Source organism: Echinops telfairi, unplaced genomic scaffold, assembly GCF_000313985.2.
Source record: "Echinops telfairi isolate 266 unplaced genomic scaffold, ASM31398v2 ScPeMD7_655;HRSCAF=1070, whole genome shotgun sequence".
Classification (NCBI taxonomy): domain Eukaryota; kingdom Metazoa; phylum Chordata; class Mammalia; order Afrosoricida; family Tenrecidae; genus Echinops; species Echinops telfairi.
In genome coordinates, this window is record NW_022104553.1 from 30,572,286 (window position 1) to 30,595,209 (window position 22,924).

The 22,924-nt window shown below is 53.7% G+C and overlaps 1 protein-coding gene across 1 annotated transcript in view; it reads right to left on the bottom strand.

Moving 5' to 3' along the window:
• Window positions 1–22,924, bottom strand: part of LOC101645657 (spectrin beta chain, non-erythrocytic 4) — a 54,047-nt gene that overhangs the window by 17,096 nt on the left and 14,027 nt on the right. The window contains exons 6-7 of the mRNA XM_004710499.2: window positions 20,982–21,128; window positions 19,328–19,591 (exon numbers count right to left, since the gene is read on the bottom strand). Of these exons, the coding sequence (XP_004710556.2) occupies window positions 19,328–19,591; window positions 20,982–21,128 (411 nt within the window). The remainder of the gene's footprint in view (window positions 1–19,327; window positions 19,592–20,981; window positions 21,129–22,924) is intronic.

Genomic DNA, 22,924 nt, shown 5'->3' on the forward strand with positions numbered 1-22,924 from the left:
GTATCAGGCATCAAAGAACAAAAAGTCATATCATTGTGAATGAGGGGGAGTGCGGATTGGGGACCCAAAGCCCATCTGTAGGCAACTGGACATCCCCTTACAGAAGGGTCGTGGGGAGGAGTGAAGCCAGTCAGGGATCAGTGTAGCAACGATGAAACATACAACTTTCCTCTAGTTCCTAAATGCTTCCTCCCCCCACTATCATGATCCCAATTCTACCTTACAAGTCTGGTTAGACCAGAGGATGCACACTGGTACAGATAGGAACTTGAAACATAGGGAATCCAGGACAGATGATCCCTTTAGGACCGGTCAATACCAGGAGGGTGAAGAGAGGGTGGGTTGGAAAGGGGGAACCGATTACAAGGATATACATATAACCCCCTCCCTGGGGGACAGCCAACAGAAAATTGGGTGAAGGGAGACGTCAGACAGTGTAAGATATGACAAAATAATAATTTATAAATTACCAAGGGTTCGTAAGGGAGGGAAGCTGAAGAGGGAGGGGGAAATGAGGAGCTAGTACTAACGGCTCCAGCAGAAAGCAAATGCTTTGAGAACGATGATGGCAACAAATGTACAAATGTGCTTGACACAATGGATGGATGGATGGATTGTGATAAGAGTTGTATGAGCCCCCAATAAAATGATTTAAAAAACAATAACAACAATAAAACCTGAGCCCCCAATTTAAAAAAACAAAACAAAACAAAAAAACACTGGCATCTAGATACCTGTCCAAAGATGCTCGTTGACAAACTCCATGCCCAGGCAGAATGAAAAAGTTAAAGAAATCCAGAAGTCTGTGATCATGGGAACCCTGGTGGCGCACTGGTTACACGCTGGGCTGCCAACGGAAGAGTCAGCAGTTCCACGTCACCGGCCGCTCTTCATGAGAAAGATGAGGCTCAAAGATTTTAGTCTTGGACGCCCACGGGGGAAGTTCTGCTCAGCCATTCTCCTTCTCTGAGAAAGTCAAATGGCGGTTTCTACCCCTGAGCTCAAAATATACACGAATCACAAAGACTACAACCAAACAAAATAATCGAAACTTTAACTTCCCATACTCTTTCCAGAAAACCACCGAGTAATCAGTGTGGCTTTACCTGACCTCTGGCGAGACACAGAAGAAAAACTGAGGGAGAGGTCAGACAGACATCCGCTCTCCACCTTATGATCTGTTTCTCCAGCACCCCACTCTCGGTACCGTGATGAGATAAAGACTCAACAAGCCTAGCTTCCTCGTGCTAGGTCATGAACTTTAAACCAGTCAACCCACTCTCGTCTTCTCCTCTTTTTCCTGTAAACCAGGTCCATGGGTGCCAGTGGCCAAACTCAGCCTGTCTCTTCCCACTTCCAAAAGTACTGCCATCAACTCACTGGCGGTGAATATAGAGCGAATGGGAGAGGAGCCAAGGCGAACGGTTATGAGGAACAAGCAATTGCAGATCGAAGGATGAATGTTTTATTTGTATAGATATTCCTCACCGGCAGGAGGAGGCCCCCAAAAGCAGATCCTTATTTGAGATTGACTTGTGTGAAAATGGAGGATGATCACATCAGATCATGGAAAATGAAGATGGCTACGTTCCGGCGTCACTGAAAATCGCGGCTCGGCTGAGCTGAGACGTCACCTCCAGCACCGCTGTCAGCATCACACCCTCGTTGCTTCGCGCCCCCGTGTGTGTGACCGCCAGATGTAGGTTGTTCGCGGGCAGACGAGTTCCTTAGGAGCGTGTGTTTACTACTGTCATCAACGCAAGCGATCAGCTGATGAGGTCGTTGACATGTGAGTGGGAGGTGTCTTGGAGTGCCCGAGCATAAGTAAGTCTGGAGTAGACAAGAAAATTAGGTGGCACTTGGTAAGAGGGGTTATGGATTTAGTGAATGAGGAACATGGGAATGAAAGCGATTTGGGGTATCATCTCTAATGTCTGAGCCGTGAAGGTTTCTTTTTTCAAATCCTTGAAAAGCACAGGAAAAACAAAATAAAGCATATTTTAAAAATCCGTATAGCTATCATTGTGAATAATATATAGAAGGGGGTCAAGAAAGATAGGTACCAAAGAATAGGGGAGGGTCCCTTTGGGGTGTGGGGCTAGGAAGCCAGTTCAAGGGAGACATTCATTGTGCTGCAAACTTTGGGGTTAGTGAGGTTTGGTTTTGTTTAGATTTTTACCAGACGATTATATTGATGTATTCCTTGTGTGATTCTAAACAGATGGGGGAAGTCCGTAGAGAAGAAAACAAAGATGGAATTAAGTGGAAACAGATTAGGACACATGATTGCAAACCCAAACTCAAGAACCAAGCCTTCCGTTCCAAGCGTCTGTAGGGCAGATCTGTTGGTTTGGTCATCCCCCCCCCCCCCAATTGCACCCAGCCCCCCAAATCCCTCTCTCAAGTGCCGAGATGGGCCCAGAGTTCCAAAGTTGCCAGATGGCCCCAGCCTGGCCAATCAGAACACCAGAGTCACCCTGGCCACAAGGATTGGACCCAGTATGCTCACATGGCCAAAACCAGGCCTGGGCAAACCTCCCTAGCTTCCCGAGGGCCCAGATAAAGCCCAGAATTCCCAGGGTGGTCATGTGAGCAGGCCCGGCCAGTGAGAATACGGACTCATGCTCCTTACGTGATTGGCTTGGAACAGGCACGTGGTGTGCCTAACTTGTGAAAATCCTGCCCACGTTTGCTGAGCAAACGGATGTGCAGCGAAGAAGAGCAGGCCTCCTAAACTGCTATCGTGTAGACCTCGGGCTCATCTCGCCATCACGCAGCGGGAGGAAGTTCTCCGGTTGTAAAAGCCAACACAAAGACGAGCAGGGCTCAGAGAGGGAGAGATTCCGGATGGGGTGGTTTGATTCAGCCTAGCAGCCACTGCCCACGGCCGGGATTTTTCAGTTCTGTAAGCCGATGAAGCCCCCTTTTAACATAAATCCTTTCAGGTTGGAGTTTAATGAACTGCACTTTAAAGAGTGTCAACCAATGCAGCTCACGACGTCTGACCAGCTGCCCCAGTGCTGTGGAGTTGGCTGGGCGACCCCGTGCGTGTCAGGACAGCCGAGCTCGAGGCTTCCAGGGAAGCGGGCGGCTAGATCCCTCTTCAGAGGCACCTCTGGGCGGCTGCCAAACCCTGCCTTTTAGTTAGCAGCTGAGCGCGCTAACTATTTGCCCAGAGAGTCTTCACAATTTCTAGGGGATCATAAACAACAACAACAACAAACATCACGGGACAATAGCAAAACGTGTAATACATCAAACCCAGGTAAGATGGATATAAATGGGGCACAATCACAAGGTGTGTGTGTGTGTATGTGTGTGTGTGCTTAATCACCCTGAACCCAGAAATTCCTTTATTAAGAATCTTTAAATGTCCCCCTGCCTCCACTATCATGACCCCAATTCTACCTTACAAATCTGGCTAGAACAGAGCATGTACATGGATACAGATAAGAGCTGGAAACACAAGGAATCCAGGACAGATAAACCCCTCAGGACCAGTATTGAGAGTAGCCATACCAGGAGGGGAAGGGGAAGGTGGGGGGAGAAAAGGGGAACCGGTCACAATGATCTACCTATAACCCCCTCCCAGGGGGATGGGCAACAGAAAAGTGGGTGATGGGAGACAGCAGTCGGTATAATACATGACAAAATAATAATTTATAAATTATCAAGGGTTCATAAGGGAGGAGGGTGGGGAGGGAGGGGCAAAAATGAGGAGCTGATCCCAAGGGCTCAAGTAGAAAGAAACTGTTTTGAGAATGATGATGGCCACAAATGTGCTTGACACAATGGATGGATGGATTGTAATAAGAGTTGTACAAACCCCAAATAAAATGATTTTTTTTCTTTCTTTTTAAAAAAAAATGATAAAAAAAAAAAAGAATCTTCAATGTCTTAAAACCGGTTGTGATGTGTGGAAAGATCAGAAGGGTACTGAATCTAAGAAACTCTTCAGTATTGCCCGAACTGTCAGGGTTGTCAGTTCTAGCTCCCCATTAGCTACCAAGACCCCTGACGCAGCGTCTCCAGCAAGGAAGCGAGGGAGCATGTACAGGGACCAGCGCCATCCTGCCTCGTGACTGCCACGCCCCCTCTGGCAAATGGGCAAAGAAGCCAGAGAAGGCCAATTGGCTCCTAAAAAGATATGCCGCCAAATTCCAAGTTCTCACGGCATCCAGACTTTCTAGGCTCAGGGAAGATGGATGAGCCCCAAAACAATACAAAGGGGGACGTGTTCAACCAGCCTCGTCTTGGGTATGTCCCCAGAGGCGACAGAAGGATCGGAAACAGCGTAAGCGTAGGCAAGGGGTGTGTCTAAATGATGACAATCTTTCCCATTCCTGCTGAGCACAGGGATGCGCAGGAATGTTGATGGCAGGACTTTTCAAACTGGGGACACCAAGGCACCTGTCAACAGGTAAGTGGAATCGGCATGCAGTGGCATACCATTCAGCTGGAAAGAGAAATGAAGTCTGGTCGCAGGTGGCGGCACTGGAGAACTTTGCAAGCGTCGTGGGGCTGGACTAAGTCAGTAGCCGGAAAGCATACAGTTGAGCTCACTTATTGCAAAGAAGCAAGCAGGCTGGGGCCTCAAAACACACATGGAAGTTCACAGTAAATGGAATTAAGAGATGATGAGATCTTTTTTTTAAAATAGTATTTGAAGGTCCCTTGAAGAGAGGGCTTACCAAGGCTAAGAAGGAGCCTTGGCGGCCTAGTGGGTTATGCCTTGCGTTTCTAACGGTAAGGTCAGTGGTTTGAACCTACCAGCTACTCTGGGGAAGAAAGATGAGGCTGTCTGCTCTTATAAGGGCTTCAATGATCAGGCAACAGAAAACCACGGGGGAGGTTCTAGGCTCTCCTCTGTCCTATGGGGTTGATATCTGTTGGAATCAACTCAGCGTTAGTGGGTTTGACCACTAAGGCCCAGAGGGTGGGGGGCAAGAGAGCGGATGCTTCGAACAGTCATCTCAAAGCTGTGAGTCCACTCCGACTCACGGTGACTCTGCAGGCAGGGTAGAACCGCCTCCCTGGGTTTCTCACCAAGGCTCCTCGTTGATCCTTCAAAAGACTCCCTGCCATCAAGTCAAGGCTGACTCCCAGTGGTCTGGTGGTGTCATGGGTTCTGAACGGGGCTGCTAACTCGAAGGTCGGCAGTTCGAAACTGCCAGCCACTCCTCAGGAGAGAGAGGTTTTCCACTCCCGTAAGCAGTCACAGTATTGGAAACCCACAGCGGGCAGGTCTACTCTGTCCTTACAGAATCACTAGGAGTTGGTGCCTAGCGGGCCATGAACAGGGACCCAGAAGAGCCATACAACCTGAAGGGATGGATTTACTGTCACAGAGTCTAGGACCCGCGGAAATGATTATGATGGTGAGGGTTTTATCAGGGATGCTCCCACCACCACAAGAAAGAGAAACACACACACAAAAAAGAAGAATGGGATCCAGAAATGAATCGTGCATTACGGTTCCGGAATGCACTCGATGGGGCAATGGGACCCTACAAAAACCTTTTCACTGAAATGAAGAGACAACGTCGGCAACTGCCAATCACAATGTTTCTTAAACGTGTACCCAGAAACCCACTGCCTACACCCGCTCCTTCAGAGGAAAAAGACGGCGACCCACCTGTAGAGTACATCCCTTAAGTCATTTCATAGGCTATTGATTACAGTATTTGTAAGAACTATGTATAATAATACTGTATGTGAAATATGTAACACTGTAAACTAGATGCCATAAATAATATAATAAATGATAATTGTAACGTCCAAAATGTTTTACTGTATTTTCCCTTTTTTGTTTAATAAATTGGGTAATACGAGTGTAAAAAAAAAAGAAAGAGAAACACAGCTCAACATCCCTCCGCGTTAAGGAAAGTGGAAAATAGTCGCTAAAGACCCTCTCTTTCGCCTGTCCGTTCACAGAGACGCGACCGCCCGAGAGATCCCAGCAGAGGCAGCCAGAGGGGCAGATGTGCCCGTGGCCTTTTTCCCAAAGAACGCCTGGCAACCGCCATCATGGGCATACTCTGGGTCCACACATTTTACTGAGAGGACATTTGGACATGGGTCCAGGGACAGGGGGACAGAGATGTCTGGCCCTGTTACTGACACTAGCACAATTGGAGACCCCCCCCAAGACCTTCTCAATTAAAGGCGGCTAAAAGAAGAGGCCGCGGCCGCACCATGCCATGGTTTCAAAGAACGGAGGATATTCCTGTGTGCGGACAAGGAAGGCACCCACGTCTTGCCTGGTGACAAGGGCACGGTTCAGGATGGGCTATGTGTCACCTGGCGTCAATTTGGGACTTGAGAGGATTACGAGTGAATGGGTGGAGTCTAGTGTGTCCATTGGTGTGGGGTACAGAAAGATTTCTCCCAAGTTGTCACACCCAAATAGATAAACGCTTGGAGGTCAATGAGAGCAGGTCAGAGTTTATCCTCCCTCGGGGTTATCAGCCATCTAGAGCAATCACACTGTATAGTCTGTCCCACCCTAAGTAGGGCCCACTCCCTTCTGATAAGGATGGTAGTAGATTGTTTCCCTGAAGGAGAGGCCGTGAAGGTCAAGCCCACACAAGGGTGACCAAGGTTAGGCTGCCATATTGAATCTGGGGTCTGCCCATCTTGTCCCATGTATACCCCTAGTCCCTCCCCTTCCTATTACATGTACACCCCTAACTCACCCCTTTCCTGTCAGCTTATGCCTATTGTACAGGCCCTTCCTACGACGGGCGTGGTTACCTGTAATCATGCGCCTAAGTATATATGGTCCTTGGCCAGAAAGAAAGAAGAGGCCCTCCTGCCCTCTCAGCCCTCGCTGTGCCGGACCTGGCTGGTGAGATCACGGCCATCCAGGAGGTGAGCATGCTACCATGAAATGCGTCTGACGTCTTCATTTTACTCTCTCCTATCTCTATTATTCTCTATGACTTTACTATAATCTTTATAAATTATAACCATAGGATTGTGTCTAACGAACCCGCAATTAGTTGTGGGGGCTGGTTTCCCCCACAAATCGGGTCATAGCCAATGAGGCCTCTGTGTGGGCATGGCCTTCTCCTGAGGATCCTGGGAACTCCTGGATTTCCTCCTTGGAGGCGGAAGACACTTCTGTCTGCTCAGTCCCTGGGGGACATAGCAGCTGACAAGGCACATGGAACTATGCTAGTGCCCTGTGCTGGAGGAGCCACGTGGAGACAGACCCCTGCCAGCACTGAGATGCCTATGCTGCCACCGGATCCACAAGACTTCCCACCCACTGGCTTGTGATCTTCCTGCATTCGGCATCATTGCATGTGTTTCGTGAGTCCGAAGGACTTTATAGATTGGTATCAGACATATGGACTAATATCGGACTTAGGGCCTTGATCTGGACTGGGCTGGGATGTGTTCTCAATATTCAACTGATCTTGTATATAAACCTTTCTTATACACACATGAGTGTCTATGAATTTGTTTCTCTAGTCTACCCAGACTAACACAGAGATGCTTCTAGAAGTGCAGAAAAATACACAGAAAAATCCCACATACTCGCTGACAGAGTCAATGCGACTCATAGCGGCCCCCTGTGGGTTTCCGAGACTGTAACTCTTTATGGGAGTAGAAAGCCCAGTCTTTCTCCCGAGGAGCGGCTGGTGGTTTGGAACTTCAGACCCTGCAGACCGCAGCCCTGCGTGTAACCACCACACCGCCAGGCCTCTAGAAGGAGCTAAAGGGGACCCAGCCGGGGAAAGGGAGACATTTCCTTTCGATGTTCTATGGCTTAGTTTTAACTTCTGACCACACGGCAGCAATGCATGAGCGTGCGTGAGGGCACGTTATGAGTGTTTGCTGCGTGCCGGGCCCGCCTCTAAGCCCCGGGCCATGTTACCTGGGTGCTCCCTGCGACACAGGAGGTCAGGGCAGACAGGCCGTCTGTCCCTCTCACACACAGCTGCCTGCCAGTGCCTGGCGCAAAGCTCACGTTCGGTTACAGTGTGTTGAGTTCTGTGGTTGGATGAGTCACAGTGGGTTCTCTCCAGGGTCCCCTGCTCCCGGCCCTCACTGCTGCAGGACTGGACCCTACCTTCAACCCACTGCCACTGAGTCAATTCTGACTCAGGTGGGCCCGATAGCACAGGGCAGAACTGCTCCTTGGGGGGGTCCGAGGCTGTAACTCTTGAGGGGAGCTGGCTGTGGGATCTGACTCCCACGGAGCAGCTGGTGGGTTTGAACTGCTGAGCTCATGATCAGCCGCCCAACGGTTGACGCTTCCCCCTCCATTCCCACCCACAGCGACCCTACTGAGGGTGTCTGAGACGCTAGCTCAAGGGTTCTCAACCTGTGGGTCGCGACCCCTTTGGGGGGGGGTCAAACGACCCTTTCCCAGGGGTTGCCTGATTCATCACAGTAGCAAAATGGCAGTGATGAAATAGTAACGAAAATAATTTTAGGCTGGAGGGTCACCCCAACATGAGCTGCTGAATGAAAGGGTCGCGGCATGAGGAAGGTGGAGAACCAGCTCTAACCCTTCCCTGGAGCAGGCAGCCTCATCCCTCCCCCCAGGAGTGGCTGGTGGGTTCAAACTGGCAACGTCATGGTCAGCAGCCCGGCACCACCAGGCTGCCGTTACCTGCATTCTTCAGCATATCGGAGGGAAACAACAAAGACACTCACTTTAAGCCATGAAACCACGGGCCCCAATACAGGTTACAACATGCGTGGCCCTCCAAAACACGGCTTCCTGAGTCAGCGGTCACCAAGGCCCCTGCTCAGCACGAGCCCGCCGACAGCAAGTGTCTGTCCTCCCAGCCAGCAGGGCCAGAAGTCGGTCGGTGGTGGCCTCGGGCCTGGGGAGCGAGCAAGTGGGAGACCAAGCTGGACTTGACGTTTCCTTGTGGGCGAGGAACCTGTGCTGGGACAGGGCAGAGTGGAGGCCATTCACCCCAGTGGATATACCAACAGCGACCGCATTTAAGACGGGGACGTGAACTTCGCGAAGGAGCTCGCCATTTACAATGGCGCCTTCTTTGTGGCGTGAAAACCATCGCAGATCTTTCCAGAAAGACATCAAAGGTCCAAACAAAGTCATCACAAGACAGAGGCACTCACTTCAAAACAAAGAAAATAAAACACTCCCGAGCCACTAGCCACACAGCACACCATCCACGTCAGCAGAGCAAGTCCCTGGCCTCAGGCGGCCCTGGTTCCTGCTCTGATCCTCTCCCTGCTCCATGCCTTCCCATTTTCCAGTCGGGAAAACTAAGGCACAGAGAGGATCAGTCACCAGTGCAAAGCACCGACAGCCAGGATCAGGATTTGAACCCAGGCGATAGGACCGCCCAACCCCAAGCTTTCCCCACGCTGCTTCTAAGGCGCAGGGCGGCTTAGACGTTTGGGGTCACACAGCAGAGGTGTGGGGCTCAGCTCCTGCCCCTGGACAATTCCGAGGCCATGCTCAGCCGAAGCTGAGAGGTTCCACAGAGAAGGAATGGGGGGAGAGGGAATGGCTGGAGAAGGAATTGGGTTGGGAGGGGGGGGTGGGGAGAAGGGTCCACAGAGCTTATTCAGGGAACAGTCTTGCTTGGGGTGGAGGTGGAGGTGGGTGGCCAGGGCCCCCAGAGACTCAGTCTCTAACATTTTCCTCTCGCTGGTTCCCCTCAGATGGTAGGAGACCAGCACACACACACACACACACACACACACACACACACACACACACACACAAACAGTGGCTGAACCAGACCACAGCTGGCTGAGACCTGAAGGGCTGCAAAAGTGGGAGGTGGGTGGCCTGAGAGTCCACCATTTGGTCCCTCAGCTGGAAGGACAGTTGAGCAGGAGAGGACTCTGGGTGACCTGGCCAGGCACCTGGGCAGTGGGAGCAGTTGGGGAGGGAGGCAGACCCGGGGAACACAAAGAGAGAGAGAGAAGAGAGTGAGCCACAGGGAGGCGGGGGAAGGAAGAGAAAGAGGCCCACTGGAGGAAGAAGGCAGACAGAGAACAAGGGCATGAGGGACAGAGACAAACAGCGAGGGAAGACAGATGAGGGAAGCAGGCACGCAGGCAGACGGCCCGAGGAGCTGAGAGATGGGGAGAGAGTGGAGGGGACAGATAGCTCACACAGCCACGCACCCCCAGCCCCACAGCCAGCACCACCCCCAGCCTAGCTGGACGCTGTTGGCCTGAGGGGTGGGGCAGCCAGGCGACACGCCAGGCTGTTGGCAGCTGCCCCGGCCTCCCTCCTGCACATGCTCAGGGCCTGGGTTCTCCGGCAGCCCCTCCTTCCGTGGCAGCTCCCCCAGGCCCAGCTGGGCTCAGTCTAGGAGCTATGGCCCAGGCCCTGCTCTGGGCTCCCTCTGCTGCGTGAGGGTCCAGGAGGGGTATTGGTGTTTATGGCATGGCCTCTGGCGCCCACTGCTATGTGGCCCCAGGCCAGTCTCTTGGCTCCCAGGGCCTCAGCCTGTCCCTTGACAATAGGGGCCATTCCCTAGCATCTCCTTAGCTGGGCGGAGGCTAGACCCTGCAAGGGGAGGAAAGATCAGTCTGAGCCTCCCTTTGGGACCCTCAGAACAGCGGTCCCCCTTCTGAAACCTAAATGGTCAATATAGAGCTAGATATGCAGAGGGTGCACCCACCAGTCGCCCCCCAAAAACGCAGACAGGAAAAGTGTGAAATCTCTCTGTCCATGCATCAGTTTGCGGGGGATCTAAAAAGTCTGACAATACTACGTCTTGGTGAGGAAATGGGGACTCTCGCTCCAGAGGAGGGAGAATGTATTCATTGGTACAAAAACTCAGGCAGGCTGTTCGGTGAGATCGTGTGAATATAAGACAGTGCTAATTTTTAATACTATGCATCTGGGCTTCATAAGGAGCCCTGGTAGTGCTGTGGTCAAGCGCTGGTCTGCTACCCGCAAGGTTGGTGATTCAAATCCACTAGCCGGTGCTCCTGGAGAGAAGGGTGAAGCTGTCTCATTATTCCAGTAATGATTGACAGCCATGGGAACCCTACATAAGAACGCTAATCTAGGGAGGGGCCCTTGTGGCATGGCGGTTGTTCGTTAGGTTGCTAACCACAAGGTCAGCAGTTCAGAACCACCAGCAGCTCTGTGGTAGTTTCCTAATCTGGTGTCAATTTGAGAGGATGACGAGGGAAGGGGTGGAGCCTGGCCTGCCAATCAAGATATAACCAATGAGGCCTCTGTGTGGGCGTGGCCTTCTCCTGAGGATCCTGGGAACTCCTGGATTTCCTCCTTGGAGGCGGAAGACACTTCTCTCTGTCTGCTCAGTCCCTGGGAGACATGGCAGCTGACAAGGCACATGGAACTATGCTAGTGCCCTGAGCTGGAGAAGCCACGTGGAGACAGACCCCTGCTAGCACTGAGATGCCTATGCTGCCACCGGATCCACAAGACTTCCCACCCACTGGCTTGTGATCTTCCTGCATTCGGCGTCATTGCATGTATTTCGTGAGTCTGAAGCGGACCTTATAGATTGGTATTGGACATATGAGCTAATATCGGACTTCTGGACTTGATCTGGACTGGTCTGGGATGTTTTCTCAACATTCAATTGCTCTTGTATGCAAACCTCTTTTCGATACACATCTGAGTGTCTCTGGATTTGTTTCTCTAGTCTACCCAGACCAACACAAGCTCCAAGGGAGAAAGCCTGGCCTTTCCACTCCCGTAAACAGTTACCATCTTGGAAACCCACAGGGACTTGCTATGACCCAGCATGGACTCGATGGAGGTGAGTGGGCCAGCTTTTCCCCGCTGGTGGGTTCCAGCCGCAGCCCTCTTGGTGAACAGCTGGGCACTTTAGCCACCGCACTACCAGGACTCCTTGGTGCCTCCTAGGTTAGTGCTGTTGGGTGGTGTTGCGTGGCTTGTGGCTCAGAGCCATCCACAGTCAAGAGAAGGAAACACTGCCTGGCCCTGGCCCATCCTCACAATCATTGCTGCAGCCACCGTGTCAAGCCACCTCCTTAAGTCGATTGACCTTCCCCTTTTTCGCTGACCATCTGTCTGTCTCACCAGGCATGATGGTTCATGTCCGGTCCTCCGAATAACGCGTTTGAAAAGTGACAGGGATGAGGCGGCACCGCCCAACATGCAATGTGACCGGAAGCCCGCGTGCTAGTTACTCTCACAGGAACAACAGGCCCCAGCAGGTGGCTAAGTAATTAAGAAAGCCCTGGTGGCATCGTAGGCTACTCATTTGCCTGCTAATCTCAAGGTCAGTGGTTCGAGCCCAGCAGCTGCTCCAGAGGAGAAAGATGAGGCTGTCTGCTCCTGTAAAGTCATAGAGTCACAGGGCAGCTCTACTCTGCCCATGGGATGATCATTGACTCCAGTTGAGTTTGAACCCAAGTAAGTATTGAACCAATATGCCCTTGATGACTGTATGTCCTCAGGCTAAGGGGGCTGAAAAACCACCATCACTTTTAAACGAATGCAGCGCCCTACGTGATAGATTTCCTTGTCAAGGTACTGCCGGTCTGAAATGACGTTTAGCCTTTTGTCCTTGAATCTTCACAAAGCCCAACGCCCAGATGAGGCTGACTGTGAGCCCCGTTTTACTGAGCAGGAAACTGAGGTGAAAAGAGAGACGTCAGCCTTCAAGGTCATCCACGTGGTTACGTCACAACGCCAGGGCGTGCACGCGGGCAGCCCACACTCCTGCCATCAACGGGTGCTTTGGCCTGCGGGGGGCCAGCTCACGTCACAGGGGAGCTACCTGAGACTCAGAGTCAGAGACACAATCCCCTGCCCAACACCACACGCCCGGTAATGATGGAGCTGTGATTCACTGCCAGGCCTGCCTGCAGCCTGAGTCCAGCACTTGATCTACCACAATAAGCTGGGAAGAGTTCAGTTCTGGGTACCATAGTAACTCTAAGGTTGTCTGAAGAGCCCTGGTGTCACAGTAGGTTATGTACTGGGCGGCTAACCACAGGGTCAGCAGTTCAAAACTACCAGTTGACCCAAGAGAGAAAAATGAGGCTTTCAACTCCCACGAAGACGTACAGGTTTGGTAAACTACACGCTCTCCTGTAGGGTCGCTATGAGTCAAGGTGGACTCAGTGGCCGTGAGTGGGTAGAGAAGGATTTTCAGTGGTTCACACATTGGGCTGCTAACTGAAATGTCCCAGGTTCAAACCCACCAGATGCTCCACAAGAGAAAGATGAGGCCGACCGCTCCAGTAAAGATGGATTGTCCCAGAAACTCAAAGGGGCGGTTCTACTCTGTCCTGTAGGGTCGCTGTGAGTCAGAATGAACTTGACAATGGCTGCTTTGCATTTATGTCTTCTGTTTACACCCCCCCAGGCCCCCCCCTCCAAAAGCCCCTCTATGCCCCAGTGGGGAGGGGCCTGCCCTGCCCTCTGGCTGCTTGGAAAAGAAGCCTGGCCAACGGTACCCCCAAATCAGCCACTGAACTCGGACATGTGTGGGGTTGCCACTTGAAGGCAACCGGCTCAATGGTGCTCCCTGAAAGTGCCAGGGGGGACCCCGTGTCTATGGGTCATTAGGAATTCCATCACTGATGGACCCATATGTAAAGAGTTCCACCGAGGAGACCCTCTGGCAACCCAAACACACGACAAGGAACCCAGCGTGGATTTGTACTCTGAAAAAGGGGCACTCGGCCGGCTTTCAAAAACAGATATATGTTTACAATTTTTAAACATATTTTACCATCATAGATTTTTCTTTGAAATAATCATTTCCAGGTGGCAGCGGCAGAGCAGTAAATGGGGCACAGAGGCCATCTGGGTGCTGGGCCCTGGGTGCTGGCCTGGTGGGCATGTCACCGGCCAGCCATGAAGCTGGGCCTGGCAGGGCTGGGGGTTGCCCGGCAGGAGGCTTGGCGGAGAGGAGTGAGAGGCCAGGCACCCTGCAGGGGAGTCCTGGCCAGCTGCCGCTCCAGGCAGGGGATCTCAGCTCCTGTCTAGTTTTCTGCCTCTCCGGACTCCCTGCTGTCAGCAGCCCCCTGAGCAGACTCTCTCCTGGCTCCCTAATACCCGGGCCAGACATTCATCAATAGACTATCTCCAATCCTCCTCAAATGACTCCTAGCCCCAAGAGGGCAGTGGTGGATGGGGGTACCATTCCCCATGGGATACCTGGGATTGATTCTCCATCTGGCACACCCACAGCCAGGTGTCAGCAGAGACTGGCGGGTGGCGCAGACGCAGGTGCAGAAAGGCCTGGAGATCGTGTTTGAAAACCAAGCCAATGAAAGCCCTGTGGATCTGTTAGGTAGGCCAGCACAGGACTGGGGGATGTCCATTAAAGCATGCCCAGAGGGTCAAGCTAGGGGAACAAAGGAGTGGCACAGCGCACGTGTTCAGGGCAGGGGTGGGCGTGAACTTGAATTGGATCACCTAGCCAGGTAAATTCAATTCAGCCAATGGGGTCGACCAGGGGTCTTCCACCACGCCTCCCTGTGGAATCCTTGAAAAGGCAGAAGCCCAGAGGAGAGGGGATCTTAGAACAAGGACAAGAACCGAGACGGGAGGAGAACTTAGAACGGAGGAGAGAGAACTCAGGCACAGAGAGCTTTGGCACGCGTTGCGGGACTCAGAGCCGCTTCCAGCTAGGCCGCATGTCCGGGAGGAGCCCCTTGGGTGCCGTGTAAACCTGAAACTTCTTCTAACTTTCATAAAACTCACTTCGATCACGAACCAGGCTTCGGCGTGAATTCTTTCTCGCGCGGAGCCAAGGACCAAGGTATAAATCTAGCTCCAGAGAGATCTAACAGATCTGGGATCCAGTCTTTCTGGAACCAAGGGGGCTGGATCAACCCTGAAACCATTGCCCTGAGGTCACCTTTAAGCCTTAAACTAAAAAAAAAAAAAAAAGGAGTGGGGGAGGTTTTTCCTTGAGCATAAAACGTTTAAGAACTATGTCAGTGGTTCTCAACCTGTGGGTCGCGACCCCTTTGGGGGCGAACGACCCTTTCACAGGGGTGCCCCGATTCATCACAGTAGCAAAATGACAGTGACGAAGCAGCAACGGAAATAATTAGATGGCTGGGGGGTCAGCAATACATGAGGAACTGCATGGAAGGGCCGTGGCATAGGAAGGTTGAGAACCGCTGGTCTAGGTGGAAACACAAAGTGTCCTGGCAGAGAAGTGCCTTCTGCGTTGGGCTGCTAGCTATGGGTCAGCAGTGGAAGCCCGTCAGCTTCTCTGAGAAAGGAAGATGGGGCCGTCCGCTCCTATAAGAATGCACAGCCTCAGAGACCCACAGGCGCAGTTTTACCCTGTCCTGCATGCTCCCGCAGGGTCAGAATATTGCGTCCACAGCAGGGAGTTTCCTTTTTGGTCTCTATGGGACCGAAGCGACCAGAGCAACCCGAAAGGTTAGATAAGCACCTCAGAGGGAGGGAGTTTATGTCCGTGGCGGGGGAACGACGGAAAAGGGAGGGTGAGAACCCCTGCGTGGCCTGAAGACCATCATCAGTGTCCCCCCAACAGCACATGCGGAAATGGTCGCGTGCCTGTTGGGCTCCGCAACATAGCCTCTGCACCACAGAATGAATTGAAAAACGCACAAGAAAGGAAGCCCCCCTGGGAACCTGGTTGGGGCCAGGTCAGTCCTGAGAGCTCCTCCTGTCCCCGGCCCTGTGCCAACTGGATCCTTTCCTTGCACAACCTCATCTGGTCCTGGGGGACCAGGCTTTTAGATTCTTAAAGATGGGAAGCCAGAGACCCAGAGAGGGAATGAACCGCAATCGGACTGCCTCCTGGGCCCCAATCCTCCTCCTGCAGTACCCTCTGCTCTCTCCTGGGGCCACCCCCTGGCCCCCAACTGCTCTTGGCTCTGTGGACAGTCTGCAAGAGCCCTCAAGGTCAGCCTGGCGCTGAGTCATCGGATGGGTTCACTGCCTGCCCAGCCCACGGGCCCAGACCTTGGACAGGGATGGATTTCTCAGAGGCCAATGGAGAGCGTCACCTTTCCTGTGGTCTGAGAGGCTACAGGAAGGAGGGTGGACAGAGATCAGAGGGCCTGAGCAGACTCTGGGTGGGGTTGCTTGGTGACTGCGTGACCCTGGGCTGTGATTTCCTCATGGGCAAGAGGACAAGGGAGCCCCTCCCAGGAGGGCTGTTGGAAGGAGGGAGAAGACAACCACAGGCCCAGAGTGCGTGTCCTCGGGTCTCAAAGGGTGGCCTGGGGAGTTCCCAGGCAGCTCCCGGGACCTTCCAGAGCCCTAGGGAGGTCACAGGGATTCCTATGAAAAATGCTAAGATGTCACGTGCCGTCAGCCTCTCATCCTCTCCCGAGGGCAGGATGGCGTGTCTCAGGGACCCGGGACCTGGGCTCTTGGAGCAGCGGCAGGCAGACGCAGGAGCAGATCTGAGACTCCAGCCAGACAGGAGCGGCCACACGGAAAAGCGAGGCCAGCCTTCCTGCTGTTTGCTTGGGGGGCACGCAATTATTCTTCATTAAAAAAAAAAAAAAGGCTGTGTGTCTCCTATACATGAAGGGCTTACTCTTGTTATTGTTTTAAGGGACTGAAACGTTAAGGCTGTCTCTGGGTTCGTTTTTAATACAACGAACACTGATTGGGATGAGCCATGGGAAGGGGAACGGAAGTTCTTTGGGGGCCCCAGTGTTTCCTGGAACCAGCAATCCTGGGAGACAACACTGACATTCTTCCCGGTTCCATGCGTCTGGGATCCACCCCTGACACTCAAGTAGGCAGCAGTCAAGAGAGCAAGAGAGCACCAGGCACATCTGCCGTGAACGACCTCTTCAAAGTGTTAAGGGACAAAGACGTCCCTTTGATGTGCAGCGGACTCAGGCCACGCTGTTTCCCATCATCTTACATGCATGGGATGGGAGCCCTGGTGGCGTGGGGGTTTCTCAGTGGACTGTGATCCCCAAGGTCAGCAGCTGGAAATCACTGACCGCTCCTCGGAACAAAGAATGGGCTTTCTACTCCTCACGGTGGCATCGACTCGATGGCAAGGAGGGCTTTTTGGTTTAGTCTCGTTGTTGTTGTGCTAATGCATACGCAGCCAGGCAATGAACCAGGAAGACTGAAGAAGCGCTAGGCGCCCTGGTGGCAGAGTGAGTTATGCACTGGCGGCTCATGACAAGGCGGGTGGTTCCAATCCACCAGCCACTCCGAGGGAGAAAGATGAGGTTTTCTACTCCCATAAAGATTTACAGCTTTGGACACCCTAAGGGGAAGTTCTACTCTTATAAGGTCATTAAAAGTCCGAATCAACTCGAGAGCTGTGATTCTGGTTTGAGGGCTTGTTTTAAGGAGAATCGATGCTTTCGAATGACCGTGATGGCAAAGAGCACGGAATGTGCCACGAGCTGCCAGAGCACAAACAAATCTGTCTCGGTGGAGGTGCGGAGAGCATGCTCCTTGGAAGAGAGGGTGCTGAGATTTCCTCTCACATACTCTGGACCAGCGGTTGGGTGGAGTCTATCCCTGGGGAAGGCCATAGCGCGTGGGAAAGTAAGAAGGTCAGTGGAGAGGAGGATGACCCTCCGTGAGAGGGACGGACACAGTGGCTGTCACAGTGGAGTCGGACCTGACAACCACTGTGAGGATGGCGTGTGGGGGAAGGTCAGATACTTGCTGCCAGATTGCTGTCTCATCCCACCACGGGGGTGGGCCTGCTCCCTGCCTCTGGAGACAATGGACAGGCTCCTGTAGGCGGAGTTTGCACCCTACTGATAATGGTTCCTATGGAGACCCAGAGACCACCTCCTAGACCACCCTCTCATTGCTGTGTAACCTATAGTGCAGCCCCTTCCTGTGACGTATGTCTCTACCTGTAATTAGTGGGCTGGCTTGCCCCCAAAAGGTATATAGGTGTGAGCCAGCAATATATCTCTCTCTCTCTGACTCTGAGCTCCTTGCTGCTCACTCCCTGGTCACTCCCCTCTCCCTTGTTCCCTTACCCTCCTTCCCTTCCCCCTCTCTCCACGTGGACCACCAAGCTGGGCTGAGGTGAGCAATGTTGCCATGTATCATGCCTGACTGTATTATTGTATTATCTCTCATGCTCTTGATGACTTTAATATAATACTTATATATCTCAACCGTACAATTGTGCATTACTGAACCCAGAAGTAGTATTACTGAACTCGTAGGAGTAGCAGCGGGTGGGGGCTGGTCCTCACCCTCCCTCCGCACCATTTTTTAATACTACAATGGTGCAGGCCCGGGCTGAGGTTCGTCCTGCAGGGCGCTGAGTTGGAGCCAACTCCGGCCACCAACACCAGCAACGGCGAGGAAGGAGTCCCGGAGATCAAAACACGTGAGCGCCGGGGTGCTGATCAAGTCGTGTGGTCCCTGGTGATCCCATTGTCATCTATTTACCCACAAAGACAGTGAGTGTGTGTGTGTGTGTGTGTGTGTGTGTGTGTGTGTGTCTGTTTTGCCCACCACTGAATCCCTGCACCTAGAACAGGGCCAGGCCCACAGGAGGTGCCCCATACACAGTGGATGCCCAAATGAAGGGGTACATACCACGTGGCCTGGTGGTGACTTGGTTGTTGCCGGACACCGTGCCACGTACTTCACCAGCAAACCCACGCAGGCAGTGTGGCATACAGGAGGGTCGACGAGGTCAAGGACCTCTGTCACTTGCTACCTGGGCAAGGCGGTTCCCTCCCGGAGCCTCAGTGTCCCACCGGTGAAAGGCGGCTCACCAGTTGGGGGCTCGTTCCTGGCATGCGCAGGCAGGTCGGGAGCAGCACCCAAGCTCTCACGGCCAGCCACGGGACAACAGCATGCCACGCTGGCTGTTGCATGGGGGCAGATGCCAAACTCGGGGTAGAGACAGGGTGGGCCCTGCTCCCTCAGAGCGCCCTGCTTTGCTGTGTGTCCTGGGGCCGGGAGCTTTGTGGACTGTGACTCTGTTCCCCCCTTGGTAAAATGAAGGGCCATCAACCCAGCACCCATCTCGTAGGGCTGCTGGGTGGAGTCGTGGAGGGCTCCACACCGAGGAGCCTGGTAGAGGAACGGCTCCGTGAAAATGGCTCGTATGGCTCCGGCAAAGCCATTCCTCTCCCTCGGGACCTGGGTTTCTTCATCCGGAAAATGGAGACTGGACCCCAGTGTGCTGCTTATTGACCTCAGATTTCTCTCTTCTAACCCCTTCTTCTTCCTTTGGTTCCCTTGTCCAGGGCTTTTGGTTGCTTCTAAGAGTTACTCAGAGCTGGACTGCCTCCGCCTTCCCTTTCTGCCCTCCCAACTCTTCTGGCCCCCCGCAAAAATCCCTGTATTAAATCCTCTCCGTTTGAAGTGCCTCGAGCGGGGTCCCATTTTGACCAAAGCCCTTCCGGCCCCACCAGGCCCTACCTGCAGTTTCTTGAGCTGGCTGTTGACGGTGGCCAGGTCCCCTCCAGGGTCTACGTCTTGTAGCTGGCTTTCCATGTGAAGGAGCTTCTTGTCCAGCTCCGCGAAGCTCTGCACCAGCTGGTCAGCCTTGCTGGCCTCAAAGAGCTGCCGTGCCTTAGCCTGGGTGGTGCTCTCCAGCTCTGCCCAGCACTGCCGGATCTCGCCCAGTTTCTTCCGCACGGAGGCCGCTAGCTCAGGCTTCTCTTGCATCAGTTGCTGGCCCTCCTGTTCCAGGTGAATGGGTAGCAGGAGAGGAGGGGGAGGGACGGTCGGTGGGGAGGGACAGAGAAGGAGGAGCGGTCCAGAACACAGGGGGAAATGTGGGCAGAGAGAGAGAGAGAGGCAAAGAGTTGGAGACAGAGAACGGATGCAGAAACAGGCCAATGGACGGAAGGAATGAGGACATGGGAGGAGATGGGGCAAAAGAAGAGATGGGAACAGACACAAACGGAGGAAGATTCGGACAGGCAGGGAGGGGGAGACCAACAGGAATAGAGGAACAGATGAAGGCAGGGGGAAAGCGAGACGCGAGGACAGAAACAGAGACGTAGGGAAGAGAAAAGGGGAGATGGGCAGTCCCAGGATGACAGGCATACGGGTGAAAGGCCACAAGAGAGAGGAGAGGGGAAAAAGAGAGGAGAGAGAGGCAGAGAGAGAATGAATTCCCAACTCAGGCTCAGGGATGCTGCCTGGGCCCCACACCCACATTTAAGGGCTTGAGATTGGCCTGAGCAGATCCCACGTGACTCAGGAGGTGGGTACCCAGAGAGACAAGTCCAGGTGTTCAAAGCATAACAATTTTGAGGGCTCAGAGGGGGACAATCATCAGTCACGACAGAAGTTCAGCTTGCTGGCCCCAGGACACTTATATTACATCCCATATGAATAATGACGAACAAAACAATTAACTTGCTGCCCAGCAGTCAATGCCAACCCAGAACGGCCCCTGTGTGTGTCCCAGACCGAAACTCTTTACCGGGGTAGAAACTCCCGTCTTTCTCCCAAGGAGTGGCTGGTGATTTCAAACCGCTGACCTTGCGGTTAGCAGCCCAATGTGTGACCACTAGGCCCCAGGGACCCTGGTAACAATAGCAGAGCAATGCTGGACCCTAGGTGCCCCGTTTTGAGTTTCAGTCCTTTGCAAGTTCAAGAACCTGGGAGAAAGTAGCTATGTTGAGTATTTCCTGAATTATACAGACAAGCAAGCTGAGGCTTGAAGCAGTACAGGCTCCCATCAAACCCCAGGGTGGGAGGGATTCTAGGTTCGCTCTGACTCCGGCCTTCTTAGAGCCGCCCCTGCTTGTCTCCACAACCTTCCATCTTAAATGTTCCAAAATGGGGTGGGGTAGGCAGAAGCCTGCCCTGGGGGGAGGATGTAGGTGGTTGGGGGGGACCATTGACAACCCTGAGGGTCCACCATGGGGCCACCATTCAGAAGAGATGATGGCAGGGACCCACTGTACAGGTCGGCAAACTGAGGCTCCAGGAGGCCACGTGAAGCTAGGAGCTGCTACACGGGAGATTTGACCCGGTTGAGGGGTGGGGGGTGCTGGGGTGGGGGTGGGGGGCAAGGCGCTGAGGCAGGGCTCCAAGTGGGGGGGCCTGGGGTCCTCACCCTCTCAATCTTCTCCAGCCACTCCTTATTCTGAGCCAGCTCCGCCATGAAGGCCTGGTGTCGTAGCCATCGCTTGTGCAGCTTGTGGCTGTCCTCCCGCGCGCCGTCCCTCGCCATCAGCATTTTCTCGTGGATCCAGCCATCCAGCTGTGCACGACGGGGAGGGGCTCAGCCACGGACCCCCACCCCACCCCAGCCCCTCCCAAGAAGTGCCAGTGTCGGCGTTGGCACCTCCCACCTCCTGTGTGTGTGTGATAGTGAAGGAGGAAGAAGGGGAAAGGCCTTGGCAAGCGATGCCTTTATTGGGGGTGAAGGGACAGCTCAGGCTGTTGCCTGAGGAGGGGTGGGGAGAAGCAAGGAGGGAGGAGACCCCAGAATGCTCAGTCTGTTGACTCCCTTATCCTGAAGGCAGACCTCCTGACTCCCCGCAAGCCCCCAATGGACAGGTCCTGGGACAACCAGCCTCTGCCCAGCCAGGAACAAAGCCCCCTCTCCAAAAACAAACGAGGCCTTAAACCTGATCCCGTCATCCGTAATTCAGTCCCAACCCGAGCCTGGTAGCAACACTTCCAATTCTGTCTTAACCATCCACAGGAAGGCATGACCCTGCCCCATTTCCCAGGGCTTCAAATAAAATCACCTTATGTCAACCTCGTCCCCACCCCCACCCCCCTCCAACAGCCAAACCAATCTCCCAAATAAGGTCCCAACTAATGCCAACTCTAGCTCCCTCCAAGTCTCCCTATCTAGGAGGTAGACCCCGCTTCCACAACCCAGTTCCCCACCTACCCCACCCCCCCTAACCCTGGGGCACCAAACACATAACTTCCCAAACCAAAACCAGTCCTAACCCTTGACCAGAGCCAATCCCCCAAATCCAACACAGGCTGCTTTCTGGCTCCCCAAACTAGCCTACCCCCAATTCTAGCCCCAGACTCCCCAATACACACCTCCCAGGTTGCTTCCACTCCCTGCAAAAAATAATAAAGCTACTTCGATTCCTCCTGCCCACCAACAGAATCAGCTGGCCAGAATGCAGGCACCCACGAGTTGGCCCCCCTCTCAACAAACCCCCCCCTCCCCCATGAGCACTGTCCACTCCCAAACCAACCAGCACCTCCTCTCTTAGCTCAAGCCTGGCACCTGGGCCAGTTAGCTCCGCCCTCTCTTCCAGCCTAGTCACAAGGTCCTGGTAAAAAAAATAAATAAAGCAAAACACCGACTCTGCTTGGAGGTCCCAGGAGGCGCGAGTGCCATCATGGCCAAGGACAAATCCCGAGCCGGCCAGACTCCGCCCCGCGTCCCTAAGCGTGAGCCCTCCAGGGGTGCGGGCAGAGCCAGACCCCCTACACGCACTGTTAGAGCCAAGGCAAGCGCTGAGCCCCCCAACTCGAGTCTTCGGTGCTCCCCACGGCGAGCTGCAAGAGGCCGCCCTTGGCAAGCCCAGGCTCCCCGAAAGGGAACCAGACCCCAGCCTTAGGGCAAAGGCCAACCTCTACCCACCGCCATCCTGGGGGGTGGGATTCTCACTCCCAGGACCTGTCCTGGGAAAGCGCCCCCAAAAGGAGACTGCCCCATCACTGAGGTCAAAGGCCAACAACTACGAAGGAGCCCTCCCAAAGTCAGAGCTCCCCCACACCCAGAGCACATCCAGGTCCTTCACCAAGGCAGAGCCCCCCCCAAAGAAGTGATGCACCCCAAGGAGCCCAAACGAGCTCAGATCCCGTAAGAACCAACGGAAAAACCCCCCAAGGCTGAGAGCCCCCCCCCAAGGCCAGGGAAAATCCCAGTCTCTCGCCATCCAAAGTAGAGCACCCTAAAAAGGTGGAGAGCCCCCTGGACCCCCAAGCAAACCGAGCCTCCTCCCCAGAGTAGCCTCAGAAGTTCCTGCCCCGGGGCCGGCCCCTCCGGCGGGCCCGCACCAGCACCGCGGACAGCTCCCG